This window comes from Pinus tabuliformis, chromosome 9, assembly GCF_031772625.1.
Source record: "Pinus tabuliformis cultivar Carrire ecotype Pingquan chromosome 9, CPIR1, whole genome shotgun sequence".
In the NCBI taxonomy this organism is placed as follows: Eukaryota; Viridiplantae; Streptophyta; class Pinopsida; order Pinales; family Pinaceae; genus Pinus; species Pinus tabuliformis.
This window is the reverse complement of record NC_142307.1, coordinates 849,909,791-849,933,929: the sequence shown is the minus strand read 5'-3', so window position 1 is coordinate 849,933,929 and position 24,139 is coordinate 849,909,791. Positions and strand designations below refer to the sequence as shown.

Sequence of the window (24,139 nt, the reverse complement as noted above, 5' to 3'; positions counted from 1 at the left end):
TACACTTTTCTTTAACATTCATCATAGGTTCCCTTCAGCTTCGTGAGGAATGGATCCACACGCTCTCCCTTTAGCATCTGAGCAGATCTCAGCTTCTGCTCTAAGTACATCTTCCGCTGCTCGGAAGCAGGGAAAATTTTAAGGATAGAAATTTATCTTAAAGTTTTGAAACCTTGGCAAATCCCACTAGTCCATAATATGAAATCTATAAAATGTTTGGAAATATTTTTGTAAAAATATTCAAATTTATAATATATTTATATAGTCTATATATAATTTTTTGGCGATTTTTAGGGTAAAATAATTTCATTCTATAAAATTGGGGCGAATCATTTTTACAAAAAAAGGGAAATTAGCGAATCTTTTTTTTGGAAAAAGTATAGAAAATTAGCCCATGGGCAAATATTAGCCCCTAAAATTTTCCCTTCTTGGAAGATCCCTAATATAACGTGGCCAAGGCATCGGACATATCCTTAGCAGTCCCTCTGCTAGCAACGTGACACACCACGTGATCCTTGACTTCATCCAGGATCATCCTCTTGGCCTTCGCCATCTTAGCTCTGTACTTCTTCAACAGATCTGCATCCGCAGGGACAGCCACCATGTTGTCGACATATGTCTTGAGGGCATGCTCATTTAGAAGGAATGATATTCTAGCCTTCCAGATGACATAGTTGGATGCTTCATCCAACTTGTCTTAATCCCTCAAGCCACTGGTTGCCATTTTTGCCAAAAAATAGAAAGTCGAATGACCTCCTCTCTCCTCTATGATGTTGTTCGGCTAGCCTATGCACTCCCTGCTGGAGCTAGTAAAACTGTTGCCCCTTGCTGCTGCTCAGCTCTAGACAATTCGAATTCATTGGCTAGGAATTCTCTAAGGAAGATATTCCCTCAATCGTGCTTCTCCTCTTTCTTCTGACGATTTTTTGCCTACCAAACTACCTGCAGAAAAATCTACGTCCCACCAGCTCTCCTCACGCTGAGGCTTCTACATTGCTCCCTCTGCCCCGGCAGAAACTCGATCTGGAAGCCGTTCTCTCCGTCGACTCACTCGGAGAGAGACTGCATCGAAATTTCAACCCTCCAGCTAAGACTATGCAAACCCTCTGGGGTTTCAAACTGCTGCCTCCTGCAGCTTTTCGATTTTCCTATCTCCCTCTACTACTCAGCGTTAGGTTCTCTGACACTGCTCTTTTTGTTCCACCTGCAGCTCTGATACCATGTGAAAATTGCTCAACAGGAACCCCTGCTGCAGCTCTGATACCATGTGAAAATTCCTCAACAAGAACCCCTAATGCAGCAACTGATGATATTACTCCTATTTGTTAAATTCCTTTAAACAAATTACTTGTAGTAGCCTTCACTTAATTAAATATTATGCGGAAACAAGAGACTGAGCAAGGGAGCCTGGGGAGGCATAGGGTTCATAGGGGCTGACATCTACTCAGCAGAGCTGGGATCGAAGATTAGAGTGCTGAACATCTATGGACCCTGCCACCATAGAGAGATCTTCTGGGAAAGGCTGTTGGGAACCAGCATTATACAGGCAGACAATCTTATCATAGGGGGAGATTTAAATTTTTCCCTAGGTTTCTCGGAATCCTGGGGTCTTTAGGCACAGGTCGATCCCCTAGCGGGATTTTTTGAGCAGCTCCTCGACTCTCATCAGCTCATTGATATTCCAGTGGCAAAACTAACCCCAACTTGGAGCAACAAATGAATTGGGGAGGCCAGTCTTGCAAGGAGACTTGATCGTTTCCTCATCAAGGAACATCTATTGGAGCAAGGGTACACTTATCGCCAATGGGTGGGATCCGGGGGGCTCTCAGACCATTTGCCTATTCATCTGGAAATCTGTGGCACCATCAACAAACCTAGAGCCCCTTTCAAATTCAACTCCTCATGGTTGAATGACATCTCTTACACCAGTCTTGTGACAGACTTTTGGAAGACCCACCCTCTGGATAGGAATGGACACATCACTGAAGGATTCGTGGCCAACCTAAAGGAATTAAAGAAAATTTCCAAGATCTGGGCTCACAATAAGAGATGTGAAGAAGAACATCGAGTGCTCGAAATTGAGAATGAGATAGCCACTCTTGAGGAAAATAGCAAAGGCACCTTCCTTTTGCCCGAGCTCAGGGACAAGCTTGTCGAGCAAACAGCTCTAAGAGGGAAAATGCTCAAGAACAAAGAGGAAACATGGCGGCTAAGAAGTCGAGCTATTTGGCTGAGAGAAGGGGATGATTGATCCAAAATGGATCCTAAAACCCTCTAAGTCTTCATATACTTAAAAACTATCGCAAGGGAAAAACATGAAGAAATGACCGAAACAGAGTCTATCGGAGGCTTAAGCAACTTCGCACAGGAGTTGTCAGATCTGGCCGATCAATGGTCCAGATCCGATCGGCATATCGCAATCAGCGACGGCAAGCGGAGTCTATCAGAGGCTACCATATGAAAGTTGTGACAGCGATCAGCGCGAGTCAACAAGGACCATCGATCAAGCGCGCAGAACGACGACCTAGATTAACTCGCAATATCGCATCGCTAAAACCCAAAGGGACAGACTTACGGAGGCCCGAAGACCATGTGATATGCAATTGCGATATATCGCTTCGCAATATCGCATCGCAGCAATACAAAGGAGCAGGGCCGATACATATGCGATTACGATAGCTGGAACTGACGGGTTTTATGGGTGCAAATATATATATATATTTTGAGTTCCGGAAAAAGGGGTTTTTCTATGTATTTCGCATTTCTGTTAAATAAATGAAATACAAAGGAAATGCGCCCGATGCGATGGAGCCGGACCCAAAAGGGTTTATAAATGCAGCTGTGTATTATTTGAAGTTCGCCATAAAGCCATTTGTCGGGATTTTCCGTGTTTTAATGTATTTTGCAAATACAAAGGAAAATGCGAACGGAGCGATAGTTACGGACCCGAAAGGTTTATACGCAACTATATATATATTGGGTTCCGTAATGAGCGGGATTTCAGGCGGGCCTCAGGCGGTAAGCGGTATTGGACGGACTCCGCCCGAGCCCATACATTGGCCGCCACATGGCTTGGCGCCGGAGAGAGAAAACTGCCTTTTCGGGCGGGTAATCCCCGGGCACATAAGCCACCCGAAATGAATAGCAACCGTTGGATCAACAATCACATAGATCAACGGTGGACTTGTGATAGTGCTCAAAGACGGATCCGAAAGGATTATAGGGCGGAATTGATAATATTTCAGGTCCGATAAAAGGCGTTTGGGCGGATTTTTACAACGTTTTGTGTATTTCTCTGTGTAAACAAAGAACGACTATTTTGGGGATTTTGAATGCGCCAATGGTCCCTTCCATTACAAAACAAGTGGCCACCATACCCAGAGACGTTTAACAATGATTGTTTAACGCTCAAAGGGAATTTGAGCAGAGAGGCCGGGAGCCAGAGGGCCCAAAAGGGAAAATGAACAGACTAGCGCCGATTGGCTTAAAAGCCACTGAATGACAGAGACAGGGGAGGCAGTGCTGAGACAGAGTAAACACAGAGACAGAGAGCGAGAGGGAGAGTCTGCGTACTCACAGAGACTTGAGGGATTCCAGTAAACTCCTGTTGTTTTGTATTTGCTGTGTTGAGACTCAATTTGAGCTCACATTTTGTAAAACTCTGCTCTTGAAGACATAATAGAGAGGTCACCACTGAAGGCTAGATCAGGAGACGTAGCCCAGGAGTTTTGGGTGAACTCCTTGATTATTTGGCTGTGTTATGTGTGTATGTCTATTATGTTTCTTTAACTGCTTCATTGTCTATATTATTCGCAATCTTTTCGATCCTTTGCACTAAGTAATATAGGCAAATCCTGCACATGAGTCTGTAATACCTTAATATTAGTCTAAGATCTCATTTACAGATCAAGTGGTATCAGATCTTTAGGTTTGTTAAGGTTAGACAAGCTTGTGTTGGATTCTTGAATGCTAACTAGGTCAAAGCTCAAACTAGGAAAAGGAGAACTTGTTGAGGCTAATCCAAAGATTGGGAGAGTCTATTCTCAAAGGAGAATGGCAGAAGAAACTCCACGGGAATCAGAAGCCCAATTCATGGAAAGTTTTATGGCCATGCGAGCCATGGTGGAAGAGATGTATCGGGAGTTTAAGAAAGGTCGAGCTAAAAGCACTTCAACACCTCAACCAGATAAAGGAGCAGAGGAACCTCTTCTAGTTGCCCATCCAGAAGGCAAAAGAAAAGAAGAGAGGCCTTCTCCACCATCTACTCCATCATCCTCATCTCCTAGCCCTGAAAAGAAAAAGAAGAAAACATCTTTGATTAAATTAGATGTAAAGTTTGATTTGCCAATTTATGATGGAGAACTAAATGCAGAAAAGCTAGATAACTGGATTAGACAGATTGATGTATATTGCAAGGTGCAGAACATTGATTCAGAAAGAAGAAAGATTCAGCTGGCTAGCCTTCGCCTTGGAGGAACTGCCCTAGTGTGGTGGGAAGGCAAGACACAAGCTGATCTGAAGAGACATGGTAAAATTCTTTCTACCTGGAATGAATTTGTTTCTGCCATTAAAAAATAGTTCTATCCTCTAGCTTATATGCAGCAAGCAATGATGAGTTGGCAAACTCTTCGCCAATTAAAGGGCCAAAGTGTACAAAGCTATACCCAGGAATTTAGAAAAATGGCTTTAACTCTAGGCATATCTCTAGACTCACCTGAAACTTTGTTGAAGTATATAGGTGGTCTGCATAGCTATTTGAAGCACACCATTCTCATGTTTAACCCCACTAGCCTAGATGATGTATCAGTTCAGGCTACACATCTAGAGGCTAGAGGCAAGAATGTGAACCCAGAGATTGGGGGATCATCAAAACCCTCTGCAAGCAAGAACAAGGAAAAGAAGAAGTTGAAATGGAAGGAGAGGAAGGCAAACGCTGTACATAAGGACAAACCTTCATGCACTCCCTGCAAGAAGGATTGACACGATGATGAACACTACTGGTCTTTGCATCCGGAGCTGAAACCTAAGAAGTTCGGTGGTAAGAAGAAGAAGATTGCTACTGCTATTCAGAAAGACTTGGGATCAAACTCAGGTGATGAAACAACAGTCACAGCCACAAGTATAAAAGGTAAAAATTCTGAAGCATCTACAAGTAATTCTGCACAATCTATTGATAATGAAGATAATGAGAGGAAAAGACATGAGCTTTTTCATATTAGAGTTATTTCCAAGCACCAAAAGATTGATACTTTATTTGATAGTGGCTCACAAGTAAACTTGATTTCTGAAACAATTGTAAAGAAGTTGGGCTTACTAACAACACCTCACAAAAAGCCATATCCATTAGGTTGGGTATGTGATAAAGCAAAGCTACAAGTGACTAGACAATGTAAACTTAGGTTTGCTATTGGGTCAACATCTGTAGATGAGGTTGAGTTAGATATAGTTCCCTTGGACATATGTGGTATTATTTTAGGAAGTCCTTACTTGTATGATAGAAAAGCCATTTTCTATAGAGTTGAAAATAAGTATCAACTCACTAAAGATGGAATAGAATATATTGTAAGAGCTCATAAACTCAAAAATAACTATTCTCTCATAAACTCAGGGCAGATGAAAAGAATTGTAAATTCATGCAAGCAATTTTTACTAATAGTTGTAAAGGAAAAGAACCCTGATAAAACCAATGTATTTGAAGGTTGTGATGCTAAACAGAAAGCTGATTTAGTTAAAGTTGTTTCAGAATATGATATCCTATTTCAAGAACCTAAAGGTCTGCCACCCAAAAGGGAAATAGTACATGATATTCATTTGCAGCAAGATGCTCCATTACCTAACATCGAAATGTACAGGTTATCCGCTTTAGAGAATGCAGAAATCAAGAAGCAGGTACAGGAGCCGCTCGAGAAAGGGTTCATAAGACCAAGCACATCACCATGTGGATCTCCTATCGTACTGGTGAGAAAGAAAGATGGTTCACGGAGGATGTGCATTGATTATAGAGCACTAAATAAAATAACAATCAAGAATCGTTATCCTCTTCCTCGCATTGATGATCTATTAGATCAGTTGAAAGAAGCAGTTTACTTTTCCAAGTTAGACTTGCGTAGTGGCTATCATCAGGTCAGAGTTGCAGAACAAGATGCATGAAACACTGCTTTCAAGACAAAGCAAGGGTTGTATGAATGGTTGGTTATTCCTTTTGGCTTAACTAATGCTCCTGCCACTTTCATGAGAGTTATGAATGATGTACTCAGGCCTTTTATTGATGATTTTGTAATTGTATATTTAGATGACATCCTTGTTTTCAGTAAAACATGGGAAGGAAATTTGAAGCATGTAAAGCAGACTTTAGATGTTTTGAAAAGAGAAAATCTCTATGTGAAGTTATCAAAATGTGAATTTGGCAAAACATGTTTAAATTATTTGGGTCATATTATAGGGGGTGATGAATTGAAGATAGATCCCTCTAAGATCAAAGTCATTGTGAACTGGCCTAAACCCAAATCTGCTACAGAAGTTAGGAGTTTCCTAGGAGCAGCACAATATTGGAGAAAGTTTATTGCTAACTTTTCCTTGATTGCGGCTCCCTTACATGTTTTAACAGGATTGAACAAGGTGTTTCATTGGGTAGGCAAACAGCAGAAAGCCTTTGACACCTTAAAAGAAAAAATTAGTACAACACCAGTACTAGCACTGCCATATCTTCAACGACCATTTGAGATTGAAACAGATGCCAGTGACTATGCCATGGGAGAAGTGTTGATGCAACACGATAAACCCATATGTTATCATTCTGAAACATTTACTTCTGCAGTAGTTAATTATCCCACATATGATAAAGAACTGTATGCACTCGTACAGAGTGTGAAAAAGTGGAAACATTACCAAATGGGTAAGGAAACAATCATACATACAGATCATCAACCACTTCAATATTTGCACACACAAACTAAACTGCATCAATCAAGACATTATAGGTGGATGGGTTTTCTACAGCAATTTCATCTTGTCATCAGATATAAGAAGGGCATACACAATAAGGTTGCAGATATGCTATCAAGACCAATCATAAATGCATCTACTATACTTAAGCATAACTCAGTAATGCATGAAAGCTACATTGAACAATATGCTCAAGATGTAGATTTTAAAGATGTATATGCAACCTTAAGTCATGGCAAACAAGTAGAAGAATTGGATTATTATGTTAAGGACCAACTCTTATATCATTTGGAAAAGTTATGCATTCCACAAACTGAAAGAGTTAACATAATCCGAGAAGCACATACTTCTCTTATATCAGATCATTTTGGTGTAAGTAAAACAGTTGCACAGCTACAAAGGTTCTGTTATTGGCCAAGAATGCATGAAACAGTTTCTAGATATCTTAAAGGGTGTACTATGTGTGCTAAAAGCAAGCCCAGTAACAGAAAAATAGGCTTGTACACTCCACTTCCAGTTCCTTCTCATCCTTGGGAAAGTGTTTCCATGGACTTTGTTGGGGATTGCCAAAATCTAGAAAAGGTCATGATTATTTGTATGTTATTGTGGATAGGTTCAGCAAAATGTGTATTTTGATACCTTGTAACAAGCAGGTTACAGCTGAACAAACAGCAAAGTTATTCTTTCAACATGTATGGGTTCATTTTGGGTTACCCACTTCTATTGTATCTGATCGAGATTCCCGATTTGTTGGGAAGTTTTGGTCAAGTCTATGGGAGTTGATGGACACCAGATTGAAGAAGAGCACAGCATTTCATCCACAAACAGATGGCCAAACAGAGGTGGTCAACAGGACAGTGATCCAGTTGCTCAAGGGCTATTGCAGCAAGCATCCCAAGCTTTGGGATGAACATTTGTGTTATGTGCAACATGCTTACAACCATGCCAAGCACTCTTCTACTCAGAGATCTCCTTTTGAGACTTGTTTTGGTTTTATACCAAAGTCTCCCTTGGATTTTTTCTTTAGTAAAGACATAGCAGTTGATGGACACAGTGATGTGGAAAAAGCAACCAAGTTCATTGAACAAATCCAAGAAATTCACCAGGCAGTGCAGGAACAGCTGGAAAGAAGCCAAGCCAAGTACAAGGCAAGGCATGACAAGCATTGAATTGAGCATAGCTTCCAAGTTGGTGATCAAGTCTGGCTGTACATCAGCAAAGACAGAATGCAAGGTGAAGGTAAGAAGCTGAAACCAATAAGGTATGGGCCTTTCAAGATACTTGAGAAAATTGGTGAAAACACTTTTCGCCTTGATTTGCCAGCTTATATGCATATCTATTCAGTCGTTAATGCAGAGAACTTGAGACTATATGAACCTTCATTGGTTGAAGATCCCGAAGAGCAAAGTCAGTTGCCTTCTACGTTCCCTGAATATCTCAATGAGTTGCAGGAAGACACAGTTCTGGACAGGAAGGTGAGAACTACGCGCAGAGGGGATGTTGAGTACCTGAGAATCGGACTCAAAGGTTCAAAACCAAGCAGTGCACGATGGATAGAGATTGGACAAGTGAGGAAGTTGTATCCTCACTTGATCGATGCCTAAAAACCAACTTTTGGTGGTCCAAAAGCTTTTTCAATGGGAAGGCGTGATCCAAAATGGATCCTAAAACCCTCTAAGTCTTCATATACTTAAAAACTATCACAAGGGGAAAACATTAGCAAATGGCAGAAAACACCATCGGGAGAGAAAAACATGAAGAAATGGCCGAAACAGAGTCTATCAGAGGCTTAAGCAACTTCGCACAGGAGCCGTTGGATCTGGCCGATCAACGGTCTAGATCCGATCGGCATATCGCAATTGGCGATGGCAGGTGGAGTCTATCGGAGGCTACCATATGAAAGTTGCGACAACGATCAGTGCGAGTCAACGAGGACCATCGATCAAGCGCGCAGATCAACGGCCCAGGTTAACTCGCAATATCGCATCGCTAAAACCCTAAGGGACAGACTTACGGAGGCCCAAAGACCATGCGATATGCGATTGCGATATATCGCATCGCAGCGATACAAAGGAGTGGGGCCAATACATATGCGATTGCGATATATCGCATCGCAGCGATACAAAGGAGTGGGGCCGATACATATGCGATTGCGATAACCGGACCCGACGAGTTTTATGGGTGCAAATATATATATTTTGAGTTCCGAAAAAAGGGGTTTTCTATGTATTTCGCATTTCCGTTAAATAAACAGAATACAAAGGAAATGTGCCCGATGCGATGGAGCCGGACCCGAAAGGGTTTATAAATGCAGTTGTGTATTATTTGAAGTCCGCCATAAAGCCATTTGTCGAGATTTTCCGTGTTTTAATGTATTTTGCAAATACAAAGGAAAATGCAAACGGAGCGATAGTTACGGACCTGAAAGGTTTATACGTAGCTATATCTATATATATATATAGGGTTCCATAATGAGCGAGATTTCGAGTGGGCCTCAGGCGGTAAGCGGTATTGGACGGGCTCTGCCCAAGCCCATACATTGGCCGCCACGTGGCTTGGCGTCAGAGAGAGAAAACCGCCTTTTCAGGCGGGTAATCCCCGGGAGCATAAGCCACCCGAAATGAATAGCAACTGTTGGATCAATGATCACATAGATCAACAGTGGACTTGCGATAGCGCTCAAAGACGGATCCGAAAGGATTATAGGGCGGAATTGATAATATTTCAGGTCAGGTAAAAGGCGTTTGGGCGGATTTTTATAGCGTTTTTGTGTATTTCTCTATATAAACAGAGAACGACTATTTTGGGGATTTTGAATGCGCCGATAGTCCCTTCCGTTACAAAACAGGTGGCCACCATACCCAGAGACGTTTAACAATGATTGTTTAACGCTCAGAGTGAATTTGAGCGGACAGAGGCTGAGAGCCAGAGAGCCCAAAATGGAAAACGAACAGACCAACGCCGATTGGCTTAAAAGCCACTGAATGACAGAGACAGGGGAGGCAGTGCTGAGACAGAGTAAACACAGAGACAGAGAGCAAGAGGGAGAGTCTGCGTACTCACAGAGACTTGAGGGATTCCAGTAAACTCCTGTTGTTTTGTATCTGCTATGTTGAGAGTCAATTTGAGCTCACATTTTGTAAAACTCTGCTCTTGAAGACATAATAGAGAGGTCACAACTGAAGGCTGGACCAGGAGACGTAGCCTAGGAGTTTTGGGTGAACCCATTGATTATTTGGTTGTGTTATGTGTGTACGTTTATTATGTTTCTTTAACTGCTTCGTTGTCTATATTATTCGCAATCTTTTCAATCCATTGCACTAAGTAATATAGGCAAATCCTACACGAGTCTGTAATACCTTAATATTAGTCTAAGATCTCATTTACAGATCAATGATAATATAAAGTTTTACCATAAATTCACCAATGGAAGAAGGGCTTATAACACCATCTGGAACCTAACTAATGAACATGGAGTTGTGGTTGACACTTTGCCCTAGCTGGCCTCATTGGTCGCCTCACACTTCAAGCAAGTCTACCAGAACCCTCCTAATGCTACCCTAGTTGAGGTAATCAGAGTAGCGCAATTGTTTCCCTGTTTTACTGATATGGAGGAAGTCGAGCATCTCAATAGAGAAGTTACCATGGGGGAGCTTGAGGCCACTCTAAAATGGTTCAAAAGGGATAAAAGCCCGGGCCCAGATGGATGGACAGTCGAATTCTACCTGGCATTCTTTGAGGTTCTTGGGAATGACTTACTCAAGGTCATAGAGGAATGCAGGATATCCAGGAGCATGCATGGGGCCATTAACACCACTTTCATAGCCCTCATTCCCAAGACTGACAACCCCTCATCTTATAATGACTTCCGTCCTATCTCCCTTTGCAACTGCCTTTATAAAATCATTTCCAAAATCATAGCCAATCGAATCCACCCCATCCTATCCGCCCACATTTCCCCTAAGCAATTTGCTTTCCTAAAAGATAGACAGATTCACGAAGCTATCGGATCAGCTCAGGAGGTGATGCACTCAATACAATCCAAAAAGATCAAAGGCATGATTCTCAAAGCCGACCTCTCCAAAGCCTTCGACAGAGTAAGCTGGTTATATCTTAGAATGCTCCTTACCCATCTAGGCTTTCCTGTCGGATTTATCAAATGGATTATGTGTTGCATCACCAATGTATCCTTCAGTGTATTAGTCAATGGGGCAGCCTCTCCCTTCTTTGGCTCTGAAAGAGGCCTTAGACAAGGATGCCCCCTATTGCCTCTGCTCTTTCTTCTTGTTATGGAAGGCCTAAGCAGATTGATCAAGGACATGCATCACAGGGGTAGACTCTCTGGTATCAAAATAACTGAGGACTGTACTATAACCCACCTTCTCTTTGTGGATGATGTTCTTATGTTTCTAAATGGGGGAATAGGGGATCTCACTACCATCCAAAACACTATCAACCTCTTCAAAACAGCTACAGGCATGGCCATCAACAATTCCAAATCCACTATTACTGTCTCTGAATGCTCCCCCCATGAAATAAACTTCGCATTACGAAGGTTTCCTAGGTTTCCTTTCACCCTAAACCACTTAGACGAGGGCCTTAGATATTTGGGATACAAATTGAAACCGCATGGACATAAGATCGCAGACTGGATATGGTTAATTACCAAGCTGGAGAAAAGACTTCATATCTGGTACCACAAACATCTCTCCAGAGCCGGTCGGCTGGTGCTCATCAAAGCAGTTCTTGAGGCCACCCCAGTTGTTAAATTGGAAACTAGGGCCAAACTCCATGTGGGTCAGCTTATTTATGGCAACTGATATTTTTATTGGATCCCTCTCGTTGAGAGGTGTAGGATTGACCTAAAGATCATCCGATTCCAATAAGTATTTATGGAGCTATGAATTTATTTGTATTATAAGACTAATTGTCAAGTCAGCCTACATCTTATGTAGGCTCGGAAGCCCAATAGTCATGTCCATTCATCATCCACGTTTTTAGTATAAATAGAAGGAGACTTTAAGTCATTCTTCACACTTACTCTCTTGTGATCTCTCTTCATCCTGTTTTGGGTTTGATGGAGAAAAGATCCAAAAGATGATGCCCTAATTAAGCCACCTGATACGTTGTTCTTTGAGGAGGTTATACGCTGGTCATATAACACATGGAGAGCACTCATACGTTGAAGCTCCACACACAGTCAAGGGATAAACGTCAGCAATGGAACGCAGTCACATGGTTATATACACACAACGCAGGTGGATACGTAGCAACTCAATGAAATATACACGCACAGTAAAACACGTAGGTGGACACGCAGCAACTTCATGAATGATTATACTATGGGCATACATGTTGTTATGAATAACGCAGACATGGCATTATGATGAACGCAGAAATTAGTATAACGCAGTCATGCTGCTATGAATAGCCATGCATATATATGCTGTTGAATAAACACAGCTATGGTAATGAATACACGTTGGACAGTCATGGCAATGAATACACGTTGGGCAGTCAAGGTTATATACACGCTGGGCATATACGTTGTTCATTATGCAGCATATACGCTGCCCAATGTTACATATATATACACGTTGTTCACATGAAGCATAACTCGGGTATTCGCCTTGAGTTGAGTAGCCGCCGTATTATGAGGGGTAGCCGCAGCAATATGATGAAACCCTATACGCTGGTCTAGGATGCCACAGCCACGCAGGAAGTATATACACACTTCATGATACAATCACGCAGAAAGTATATACGCACTTCATGATACAGTCACGCAAGTGGATTCTGGATATACAGTCACGCAAGTGGATTCTGGATATACAGTCACGCAGGTGGAATCATATGCAGCAAAATTCATGAACATATAAACGCACGGGATTCATGGATATATATACACGTAGGTGGAATCATACACAGCAAAATTCATGAATATATAAACGCACAGGATTCATGGATATATATACACGCAGATGGAATCATACGCAGCAAAATTCATAAATATATAAACGCACAGGATTCATGGATATATATACACGCAGGTGGAATCATACGCAGCAACTTCATGATAAAGGGTCTATACGCACCTTGAAGAATCACACACGTTGTTCATACGCTGTCATGGTAACTACATGATACACCGGTTCATGGAGAGACCCTATACGTTGTAATAGAGACCTGTAAACACTGTAATGGAAAATTGTTAACACATGGAGACCTGTTAACGCAGAAAGAAGGATAGTTTAAGAAGTCTGCTGAATAGGATCTATAGCCTAGCTGCTTTGCTAGGCTGCAAGCCATAGCAAGCAGCTAAGGCTAATATCAACAGAAGCAAATTGTTGCAGCATGATGAAGCAACGACAAGGCAGAGGCAACAGCATGATGGGCAGCACTATGAGATCATGTGCATGGGCAGCGCAATGATACATGGAGCAGAGGCAGCAGCATGATGATGATGCACATTAGTTTGAGCAACATAATGATGGATAAGATCATGAACATGGGCAGTATGATGATAATCATGATTAGTGCAGCATGGTGCAATATGTAGTGGTGCAGCTAGAGGACCAGATGCAGCACGATGATCGGTGAAGGAGTCACCTTGGAGAATCGGTTGAAGCAGAATATCTTCAATTGATCTCATCGTTATAGGAGATGATCTATGCTCAGATCTAGATAAGTCAAAGTGTTGACTTCTGTTGTAAATGAACTATCTCTCTCTCTCTTTCTTTGCTGAACGTTGAAGAACATAAAAGAAGAATTGATCAAGGGTTTCCCCACACATTGTGGGGTTTGTCCCTGGCTAGCACCACATCTTGTGTCCTCTTGTCTTGGCATGTCTTCTACGATTTATATTTATGTTCTATCTGCAGTTTATCTTAATGCTGATGTGATTACTAACTGTGAAAATTTAAATAAATTGCTCTAGCATAGAACATACCTAAAATTAACATGGTATCAGAGCTGAGGTGAAGACAATGCCCAAGCAAGAGTGAAAGAGCAATCACCGAAGGCAGTTGAGACAAGATAGAAGGATCAATGGGTTCCTCATAATTCACCTAGAGTGAAGTCAAAGTAGAGCATATTATCAAAATGGCGCAGTGGAACTTCTGATGGCCTACCTAAAGATCACTTCATTGGGAAGTTCGGATCTAAGGGTGGAAGGAAAGGCAAATGTCTTGGTTATAAGTTTGGCCCTTATGCGAAGGAGTGTCCGAATGGCAGAGAGCAGGTCATCAAGGACACGGCCGACTCTTCAAGGAAGCAAGGAACCCCAAGAATGGAAGTCGAAGGTTTTAAGGTGGCATTCGTCGATGGAAAGGTACGTGTTTGAAAATAGAATTTTCAAGGATGCTTTTGAGTTCAGGGTTGTATTAAGTTACTAGAAGTCCACTGGGGACCATTGACACATAGCACCGGAAGTCTGTGAGCCAGATAGTGACAGGAAAGCCTGAATTCAAAAAGAGCATGAAAGTACATGTCTGAGATGTACCGAAGGAAAATCTTACAAGGGGACCATTCCCCTCATGTAGCAGGTCCACAGGTTTGAAACAACCCGTGGAGTTTGAGATTCATGAACAGGAATCTCATGTATACAGGTGGAAGAAAGCCCTCTATGGCTTGAAGCAAAACACCCCGGGCGTAGTATGAGAGGACTAATAGTTGTTTGATGAAGCTGAGATTCACTAAGGAGTGAAACCGATCCAAACCATTATCCGAAGGTTGTGGATGATAGACCTCTCATACCGACACCTTATGCGGACGAACTATTTCTGACAGTTGCAGACCCTCTCATTTGCAGAAGTAAGAGGGAGTTGGATTCCGGACATATGTTTTGCAGTTAGCACGAGGAGCTCATATTTGGTTGAACCTCACTGGATTGGTGCCAAGAATCTTCTGAGATGTCTTAAGGGCACAATCTCTCATGGATTGAGATACACTGCCGGAAATATGAAACTGCATGATTATTCGAATGTTGATTGGGCAGGCAGTGTGGAGGATCACTGGAGCACTTCTTAGTGTTGTTCCTCTTTGGATTCTACTTCTAAGTAGGAAGCAGAAGTCGGTTGTTATAAGCACCGCCGAGACCGGATACATGTCTACGAGTATGACCTCGTATGAAGTTGCCTGGTTGTGGAAACTCTTCAGTGAGTACACATGATGAATACCACTGTGATTCTCTGTGACAACCAAAGGTGGGATTCGATTATTGAGGAATCCCGTATTCGACGATTGCTCCAGCAGATAGACATCAGATACTACCTTATCTGGGATATGGTAAGCCGATGAGCAAGGATGCTCCATCGCACTTAGATGATGTACAGGTCGCTAAAGCCCCGGGGGAAAGATCAAATCTATGATTTTCCCAAACGACTTGGAGTTGTCAAGAGACCCTTGTACAAGGGTCCTGCATATTGCATACATTGAGCTCTGGGAGCTCTGGGGGCTTGTAGTTCTTACTGGAGCAACGTACGACCACAGGGTGACTCACCCTCCCCTAGTGGTGCGCACTGGGACAAGATGATTCGCTCTCTTGTGAGACAAGATGATTCGCTCTCTTGTGGAATAGGATGATTCGCTCTCCTGTGTAGCAGGATGATTAGTTCTCCTGTGAGGCCTGGATTGATGTGTTCTCCATGGCGATTGTAGCATGATTGATGTGTTCTCCCGTGAGGCCTGGATTGTTGTGTTCTCCATGGCGATTGTAACAGGATTGATGTGTTCTCCTGTGAGGCCTGGATTGATGTGTTCTCCATGGCGATTGTAGCAGGATTGATGTGTTCTCCTGTGAGGCCTGGATTGATGTGTTCTCCATGGCGATTGTAGCAGGATTGATGTGTTCTCCTGTGAGGACGGGATTGATTAAGTTCTCCTGTCGAGGCATCCTACCCATGCAGTCTGGGACTCATGGGAGTAACTCTCATCTGATCAACGAGCAAGGAAATGAAGTTAGGGACCATAGTAGTATCGATGGACGCATCGTTGTATCTATCGTACTCCCTACGCTAGGATGACCTCCATTGATCCGGGATCAATGATACTAGTCTGGGACCAGTGGTAGGAGTTGTACCATACTATGACACTGACTTCGGGTCGGTTGAGACTGGTCTGAGACCAGTGGTACATACTCTGAGACTGACTTCGTGTCAGTGAAGTATTGGTCTAGGACCAGTGAGAGTGGTACATACTAAGACGCTGACTTCGGGTCGGCTGAGACTGGTCTGGGACTAGTGGTACACTCTCTGAGACTACAATACTGGTCTAGGACTAGTGGTAGGAGTGGTACCCACTATGACGCTGACTTTGGGTCAGTTGAGACCTGTCTGGGACCAATGGTACGCACTCCGAGACTGACTTCGGGTCAATGGAGAATGGTATGAGACATTCTCGATCAATTCTTCTTCTTCATGGTTCAGCAGAGCTAAGTAGAGCAGAGCAGAGCCAGCAAAGCCAGCAGAGCTGAGCAGAGCAGAGCTAGCAGCGCTGAGCAGAGCTAGGCAAAGCAGTGCAGGGCAATAATGGCAGAGATAGTACAGTTGGACTTATGGATCAGTGGATGGAGTTCTCCCTAGTTGAGGGGGAGTGTTAAATTGGCAACTAGGGCCAAACTCCATGTGGGTCAGCTTATTTATGGCAGCTGATATTTTTATTGGATCCCTCTCGTCGAGAGGTGTAGGATTGACCTAAAAATCATCCGATTTCGATAAGTATTTATGGAGTTATGAATTTATTTGTATTATAAGACTAATTGTCAAGTCGGCCTGCATCTTATGTAGGCTCGGAAGCCCAATAGTCATGTCCATTCATCATCCACGTTTTTAGTATAAATAGAAGGAGACTTTAAGTCATTCTTCACACTTACTCTCTTGTGATCTCTCTTCATCCTGTTTTGGGTTTGATGGAGAAAAGATCCAAAAGATGATGCCCTAATTAAGCCACCTGATACGTTGTTCTTTGAGGAGGTTATACGCTGGTCATATAACACATGGAGAGGACTCATACGCTGAAGTTCCACACACAGTCAAGGGATAAACGTCAGCAGTGGAACGCAGTCACATGGTTATATACGCACAATGCAGGTGGATACGCAACAACTCAATGAAATATACACGCACAGTAAAACACGCAGGTGGACACGCAGCAACTTCATGAATGATTATACTATGGGCATACATGTTGTTATGAATAACGCAGACATGGCATTATGATGAACGCAGAAATTAGTATAACGCAGTCATGCTGCTATGAATAGCCATGCATATATACATTGTTGAATAAACGCAGCTATGGTAATGAATACACGCTGGACAGTCATGGCAATGAATACATGCTGGGCAGTCAAGGTTATATACACGCTGGGCATATACGCTATTCATTATGGAGCATATACGCTGCCCAATGTTATATATATACACGGTTTTCACATGAAGCATAACTCGGGTATTCGCCTTGAGTTGAGTAGCCGCAGTACTATGAGGGGTAGCCGCAGCAATATGATGAAACCCTATACGCTGGTCTAGGATGCCACAGCGACGCAAGAAGTATATACGCACTTCATGATACAGTCACGCAAGAAGTATATACGCACTTCATGATACAGTCACGCAAGTGGATTCTGGATATACAGTCACGCACATGGAATCATACACGGCAAAATTCATGAACAGATAAACGCACAGGATTCATGGATATATATACACGCAGGTGGAATCATACGCAGCAAAATTCATGGATATATAAACGCACAGGATTCATGGATATATATACATGCAGGTGGAATCATATGCAGCAAAATTCATGAATATATAAACGCACAGGATTCATGGATATATATACACGCAGGTGGAATCATACGCAGCAACTTCATGATAAAGGGTCTATATGCACTTTGAAGAATCACACACATTGTTCATACGCTGTCATGGTAACTACATGATACACTGGTTCATGGAGAAACCCTATACGCTGTAATAGAGACCTGTAAACACTATAATGGAAAATTGTTAACACATGGAGACCTGTTAACGCAGAAAGAAGGATAGTTTAAGAAGTCTGCCGAATAGGATCTATAGCCTAGCTGCTTTGCTACGCTGCAAGCCATAGCAAGCAGCTAAGGCTGATATCAACTGAAGCAAATTGTTGCAGCATGATGAAGCAACAAGAAGGCAGAGGCAGCAGCATGATGAGCAGCACTATGAGATCATGTGCATGGGCAGCACTATGAGATCATGTGCATGGGCAGCACAATGATACATGGAGCAGAGGCAGCAGCATGATGATGATGCACATTAGTTTGAGAAGCATAATGATGGATAAGATCATGAACATGGGTAGCATGATGATAATCATGATTAGTGCAGCATGGTGCAGTGTGCAGTGGTGCAGCTAGAGGACCAGATGCAGCACGATGATCGATGAAGGAGTCACCTTGGAGAATCAGTTGAAGCAAAATATCTTCAACTAATCTCATCGTTATAGGAGATGATCTATGCTCAGATCTAGATAAGTCAAAGTGTTGACTTCTGTTGTAAATAAACTATCTCTCTCTCTCTCTTTCTCTGTTGAACTTTGAAGAACATAAAAAAAGAATTGATCAAGGGTTTCCCCACACATTGTGGGGTTTGTCCCTGGCTAGCGCCACATCTTGTGTCCTCTTGTCTTGGCATGTCTTCTGCGATTTATATTTATGTTCTATCTACAGTTTATCTTAATGTTGATGTTATTGCTAACTGTGAAAATTTAAATAAATTGCTCTGCATAGAACATACCTAAAATTAACACCGGTCTACTGGATGTCCCTTGCATGGATTCCTAAAGGCATCCTCAATAGAATACAGAACCTCTGTAGCAGATTCCTTTGGAAGACAGCCCGTAGCCTGCTCCTCCCCCAACAATGGCATCAAGCATGGCATTCCTACACTTCTTCCTACAGGAATCCCACATCAGACTCAGAGAAGGGGAGGATGAGATTATATGGGCCATAGCAAAGAGTGGTCGGTACTCCCCTAAAGAGGGGTACCTTCTACTGGCTAGCAATCACAAGCCACAACTCATTGAACCATGGTGGAAAGACATGTGGAAACTGAAAGCACCTCCCCGCACAAGACTACTCCTATGGTCAATCCTAAAAAACAAGGTGCCGACTGGGGAAAACTTGAATAAGAGAGGTCAATATGGGCCATTTTGGTGCTGCTTCTGCAAAAACAATTCTAAATCTCTGGATCATCTTTTTCTGTCCTGTGCAGTCACTATCAGCCTATGGACCTCCACTCTTACCCACCTTCACCTACCTATCATCTGGGGGGGTCTGACTACCAAGGAAGCTTGGGCAAATTGGTGGGCATCTTCTACATCGGCCAAAACCAGAAACCTCCCCCTCCTCTTCTGCTGGGAAATATGGATCGCCAGAAATTGCTACATCTTCTGTGACACCGCCCCTCATTGGACTTCCATCTCAGCCAAAATTATAGCCGATTTCAACTCTCTCCCTGAGGACTTGTCCACCACAGCTCCCAGGAATATCATTCCTGAATCCATAGACCATTCAAAACCTTGGGCATATTTTGATGGCTCCGCTCAAGATACAAGATGTGGTGGTGGGGCTATACTACACATTTCGGCAAGCCACTATTATCATATTCAAATGGGACTTGGAATTAGCACCAATAATTTTGCTGAACTCTCCACGACACACCACCTAATCAAATTTGCTATAGAGAAAGACTGTCATAATTTGCAAATTTTTGGTGACTCCAAAATTGTTTGTGACTGGATAAACAAAACCACAACCTGCCACACATACACTTTGGGACATTTATTGGCAGAAATTCATAGATGCATCTCACATTTTGACAGTTTTGTTTGTCATCACATCTACAGGGAACGAAACACCATCGCTGACCAACTTTCCAAAATGGCAGCGATCAGGCCACGCAATGTCTGGTTGATACAGGAGCAGCGGGGAGTGGATCACTTCCAGTACTACCATCGACCATATATGGACCATGCAGACCAGGCTCAATAGGAGCCTGAACAGAGTATGTTTAAATTTTGACTTAATTATGCAGTACTATTTAAAGACTGTCTCCCTGCGTGGAGATCTTATTTTGGAGATCATTTTTGGGATCTAAATATTTTTTGAACTGGCACACAGCCACACCTTATGCATATGCACTCGCATCTACAGCATGTAATTTTCTTATATTAATGAAAATTACGATTTTTCCAGGGGAAAAAAAGAGACTGAGCAAGAAAGAAAATACAACACAATAGACACCGTTATTTTTGGAAAAATGTCCCCGGAAAAACCCAATGCGGGAAAACCAGTGCAGCAAATCTAAGGGTTTATTATTATTAAGCAATAGCAAATTCTAAATACATCTCTGAATACCTATCGGGTTATTCAGTTACAGAGAGAAATATTGGCAGAAAGATTTCTAAGATTACCTCACACAGCCACTGAGAAAATCCCAGTTGATCCGGACACTGAATGAAGTGCCTCTGGCAGGCCCTACGCTGGTCTGCGCAATCCTCACGCAGTCCCTGCGTCAACCTCTCTAGGCTCTGTGTCACCCAATCTGCTAATCGATTTTCTGCTCGGAGTCTCTGCTCTCAGCCTCCCGGTCTCACACCCCGACTCCCGACTTCTAAAACTGACTCTCCTCAGCAAAATCTCGGACTCTCTCTCACCTTTCGTGCTACCTCTGCGTGGCCCTTGTGGCTCTGCGTCAGCCTCTGCGTCTAGGCTTTTGGATCACTCTCTGCCTCTCTATTGATGATTCTCTGACTGAGAAAATCTCTCTCTGGATGCTATCCCTGCCCCTCAACTGCAAGAAATCTCCTCCATCGAAATTTCCTCCTGAGAACTTCTCACTTCAGAAATTTGATCTCTTGATCTCTCGGTGTGCTTTCCAAATGACCCTCAAGCCCATTCTTATATCTTTTTGTTGGACAATCAACAGCCTAGATTAACTCCTAATCAAAGGCTCAAATCATTTTGGCTTGATCTCTGTCTTCTTCTAGAAGTTACACCCACAATTAGATTAATACCCATTAATATTTTTAATTTTCTAAGTTTAGACTTAGGGTCCCATTAAAAAATATTAATTATTTTAATAAAATTGTCTCTGGGTGGAATTTCCAAAAACGCTTTCTAGGTTCTTTGGAATACATGTGCCCAAGCCTCCCTGCAAAATTTGAGGCTTAGAGCACATCCAATGCTACCCCAAATCAACAAATAATCTACTTCATTTGGAGGGGGGTGAAGATTTCCCCAACTTATGATCAGATTCATCACAACAACTAGAAGCAATGACCTTAAAATTATCATTTATGTCCTTGATAACCCATTGATCTGACCAAATCAACCTTTCTTTTTGGTGTCAGTAATGTCACATATAGAAAGAAGATTTGGTCTTATTCTAGGAACATGAAGAGTCCTTCTAAGTTCAGAGAACTTCAGACCATGTTTCATCCGTGGATCTGCAATAGATTTTCACAGAAAATAAGGGAAAGGAATGCATTGTGCTAAAAAGTGGCACAAAACTGCAAAACATTTCCTTGAATTGTGAAACAACCAACATAACTTGCCAACGAGGAGCTTGCTGGTGAAAGATAAATGAAACTCCTTAGAAAAAAAGGCTGCTGTCTAAAAACTGCAAAACCTTTCCTTAAGTTGCCAAAAAGCCGAAATAACTTGACAAGGAGGAGCCTGCTGGTGAAGATAAGTGAAAAACACTACAAAAAGGGATGCTGTCTAAAAAATAGGGACCTGAAAACCCTAATTTCAAATCTTTAACAGCCTTGAAACAGTGCTAAAACCCTAATTTCAGATCTGAAAATTACGTTTAACTAGTGTTGGATAAGGAAGAAAGATTCACACTTGACCCAACGTTGAAATAATAAGAGAGTAAATCTACAGCGATCTCTTTAATAAAACCTCACCCAACAACAAGTTAAAGAAGTGTAACAGCATTTAACATAGATCATAAAAGTGGCGAAATAGTATAAGTGCCCTTAGGCAAAAGAATGAATGAACTCACTTGAATGAGATGATTTTACAAACACGAAAGCTGGTGTATTTATACCACTCTACTAGGTTTAAAGTGCTAGCCCCAAGGAGAAAACTAGGTTGGCCTTACCCTAAAGGCTAAAACCCAATAAGTAGGTTTGACTACCCAAAGATCAGCACATTAATGGCCTCAACTACCCACATAGTAGGCTGGCACATGGCCACAAGTCGAGATTACACACATATTCCAAAAACTCTGTTTTTATGTAGTTTAAACATCAGTAATATTTTTTTTTCTCAGACCTATTATAATGCCGTTATGTAATTAGTATTACAAGGGTGGAGATGTGCCAGCATGCCACTTAATTTGTTCTAGAACTTATGTCATTTGTCTAGTCTACAATGGAAGGAGGAAAAAGGGGTGAGAGAAAAGGAGAAAACATGCTATGCATTTGCAATTATTCTTTTGAAAGCACGGAGTCTTTCAATAGGCAAATAGCACAAAGAAGAAAAAACTTAAAGAATAAATGAAAGCAGTAGCACATCCAATGAAGTAACAAAATATCCAAATAGGCATCAAATAAACAATTTTTTATTAATAAATATGCATTAATCAATTTTGAATCCCTTTTGAGTATACACGATTGAAATCAACAGACCTTATTCAGACCCTGTGTTACACTAGCCAACACAGGCACAGGATCAGCTAACAAATTTTGTTCCACTTGTAGGACTGCAGACCTATAGATCGACAATACTTCAGAGATGCCATTTGCAAGTGCCCTGCGATAAACACTTGCCGGATTTTTTTTCCTTCCTTTCAATGCCTTTGGATCTTGTATTTGAAAATCAGCGTATGTAGAAGTTATCCAGCTCAGATTACGTGACTTTACAGCAAAGTGGTCCAGTTCACGATAATAAAATCCAAGGCGAAGAAGTCTCTCTATTATTTCCCTGCAATCACCCAACAATGCCGCATTTTATTCTTTATCTAGCCAGTATTTTATACTGTTTGTATTTTGCAAATCCACAGGTCAATGGCACACTCTTAATGACATTAAAAAACATTCAAACTTCTTTCTCGAAGTTCAATGAATGCATTCAGAGAATAAAGCACCAGATGCAAAAAATCTTCTAATGAATGAAACCTTTAAATTTTTTAAGACATTCAAGAAATCATAATCAGAATAGAACAAAGCAATAAAAAGTTTAGCAAAAGTGAGAGAAATCATGATGGCATGAAGTTCCAATAGAAACCAGAATAAAATGCATCATGAATGGAACCAAATATTGAGTGACAACAAACATAAAGTGAAAAGAACAGCAATCAATAATGTCTTCTTATGTATGATGCAGCTGACTGCAAGAGAAGCTATAATAGAAGTTATGAATAACTCTGGAACTTCTTAAGCGATTATAAGCATAGTTTTTCATCCTGCAGAAGTTGAAAGACAAAACCAAGAACACATTATTAAGGAACTGTTGAGTGTGGATACCATCTATACCAAGGACTAAACAATCCCAAATGGAGCCATTGAGATTTTGACATGGAAAAAGGTTTTGCAGGCCAAGCCACAAAAGTGCTAGTAGATATATGGGTGGAAAAGAACAACTTATAGCCACCAGCTGCCATCTCATAAAGGAAAAGGAATTCAAGTTCTTCAGCTAAATAGACAGGTGAGAGAGTCATAAAGGATTTTCATTCAGTGTGCAAGTTCAAAGGAGAAAAAGAAAACATTGTGAGCAGCAAAAGGAAATTAACCAACTCAGAAAAATTGAAGGCGCTGTACACAGCAAGTGCAAAGGCAACTTCAGGAGGCCGTACAACCCAGCAAAAGAGAAAGCTGGCACCGCAGCCGTACAAATTTGTGAGACAGATTTTAGCAGCAACAGGAAGGTTTTTACAACGGGTTTTGGCAGGGATGTACACATTGTAGGATGCCAGAACAGCCAGGTTTTGCTGTAATATTTTCTTGTTTTCTTAGTGGGCTATTTTCCCAGTTCAAGAGCCCTTGTAAGCTTGGAGTATTTTTAATGAAAGGCTGATAGTTTAAGGACAGAAATTTCTGTGTGTACTTTGGAGATTAGTTCCCTGTAGCTTCTACTGATTTTTTTTATTTTCAGTTAAATTTTCAGCAAGTGTATTTTAATTTTTATTCTATGAGCTGAAGAATT

General features: G+C 41.8%; 1 protein-coding gene across 1 annotated transcript in view; it reads right to left on the bottom strand.

The window, feature by feature from the left end:
* The window catches only part of LOC149151455 (gamma-tubulin complex component 4-like), a 447,891-nt gene that overhangs the window by 394,011 nt on the left and 29,741 nt on the right, over nt 1–24,139 (bottom strand). Inside the window, exon 2 of the mRNA XM_089443163.1 lies at nt 22,624–22,918. Coding sequence (XP_089299289.1) covers nt 22,624–22,918 — 295 coding nt within the window. The remainder of the gene's footprint in view (nt 1–22,623; nt 22,919–24,139) is intronic.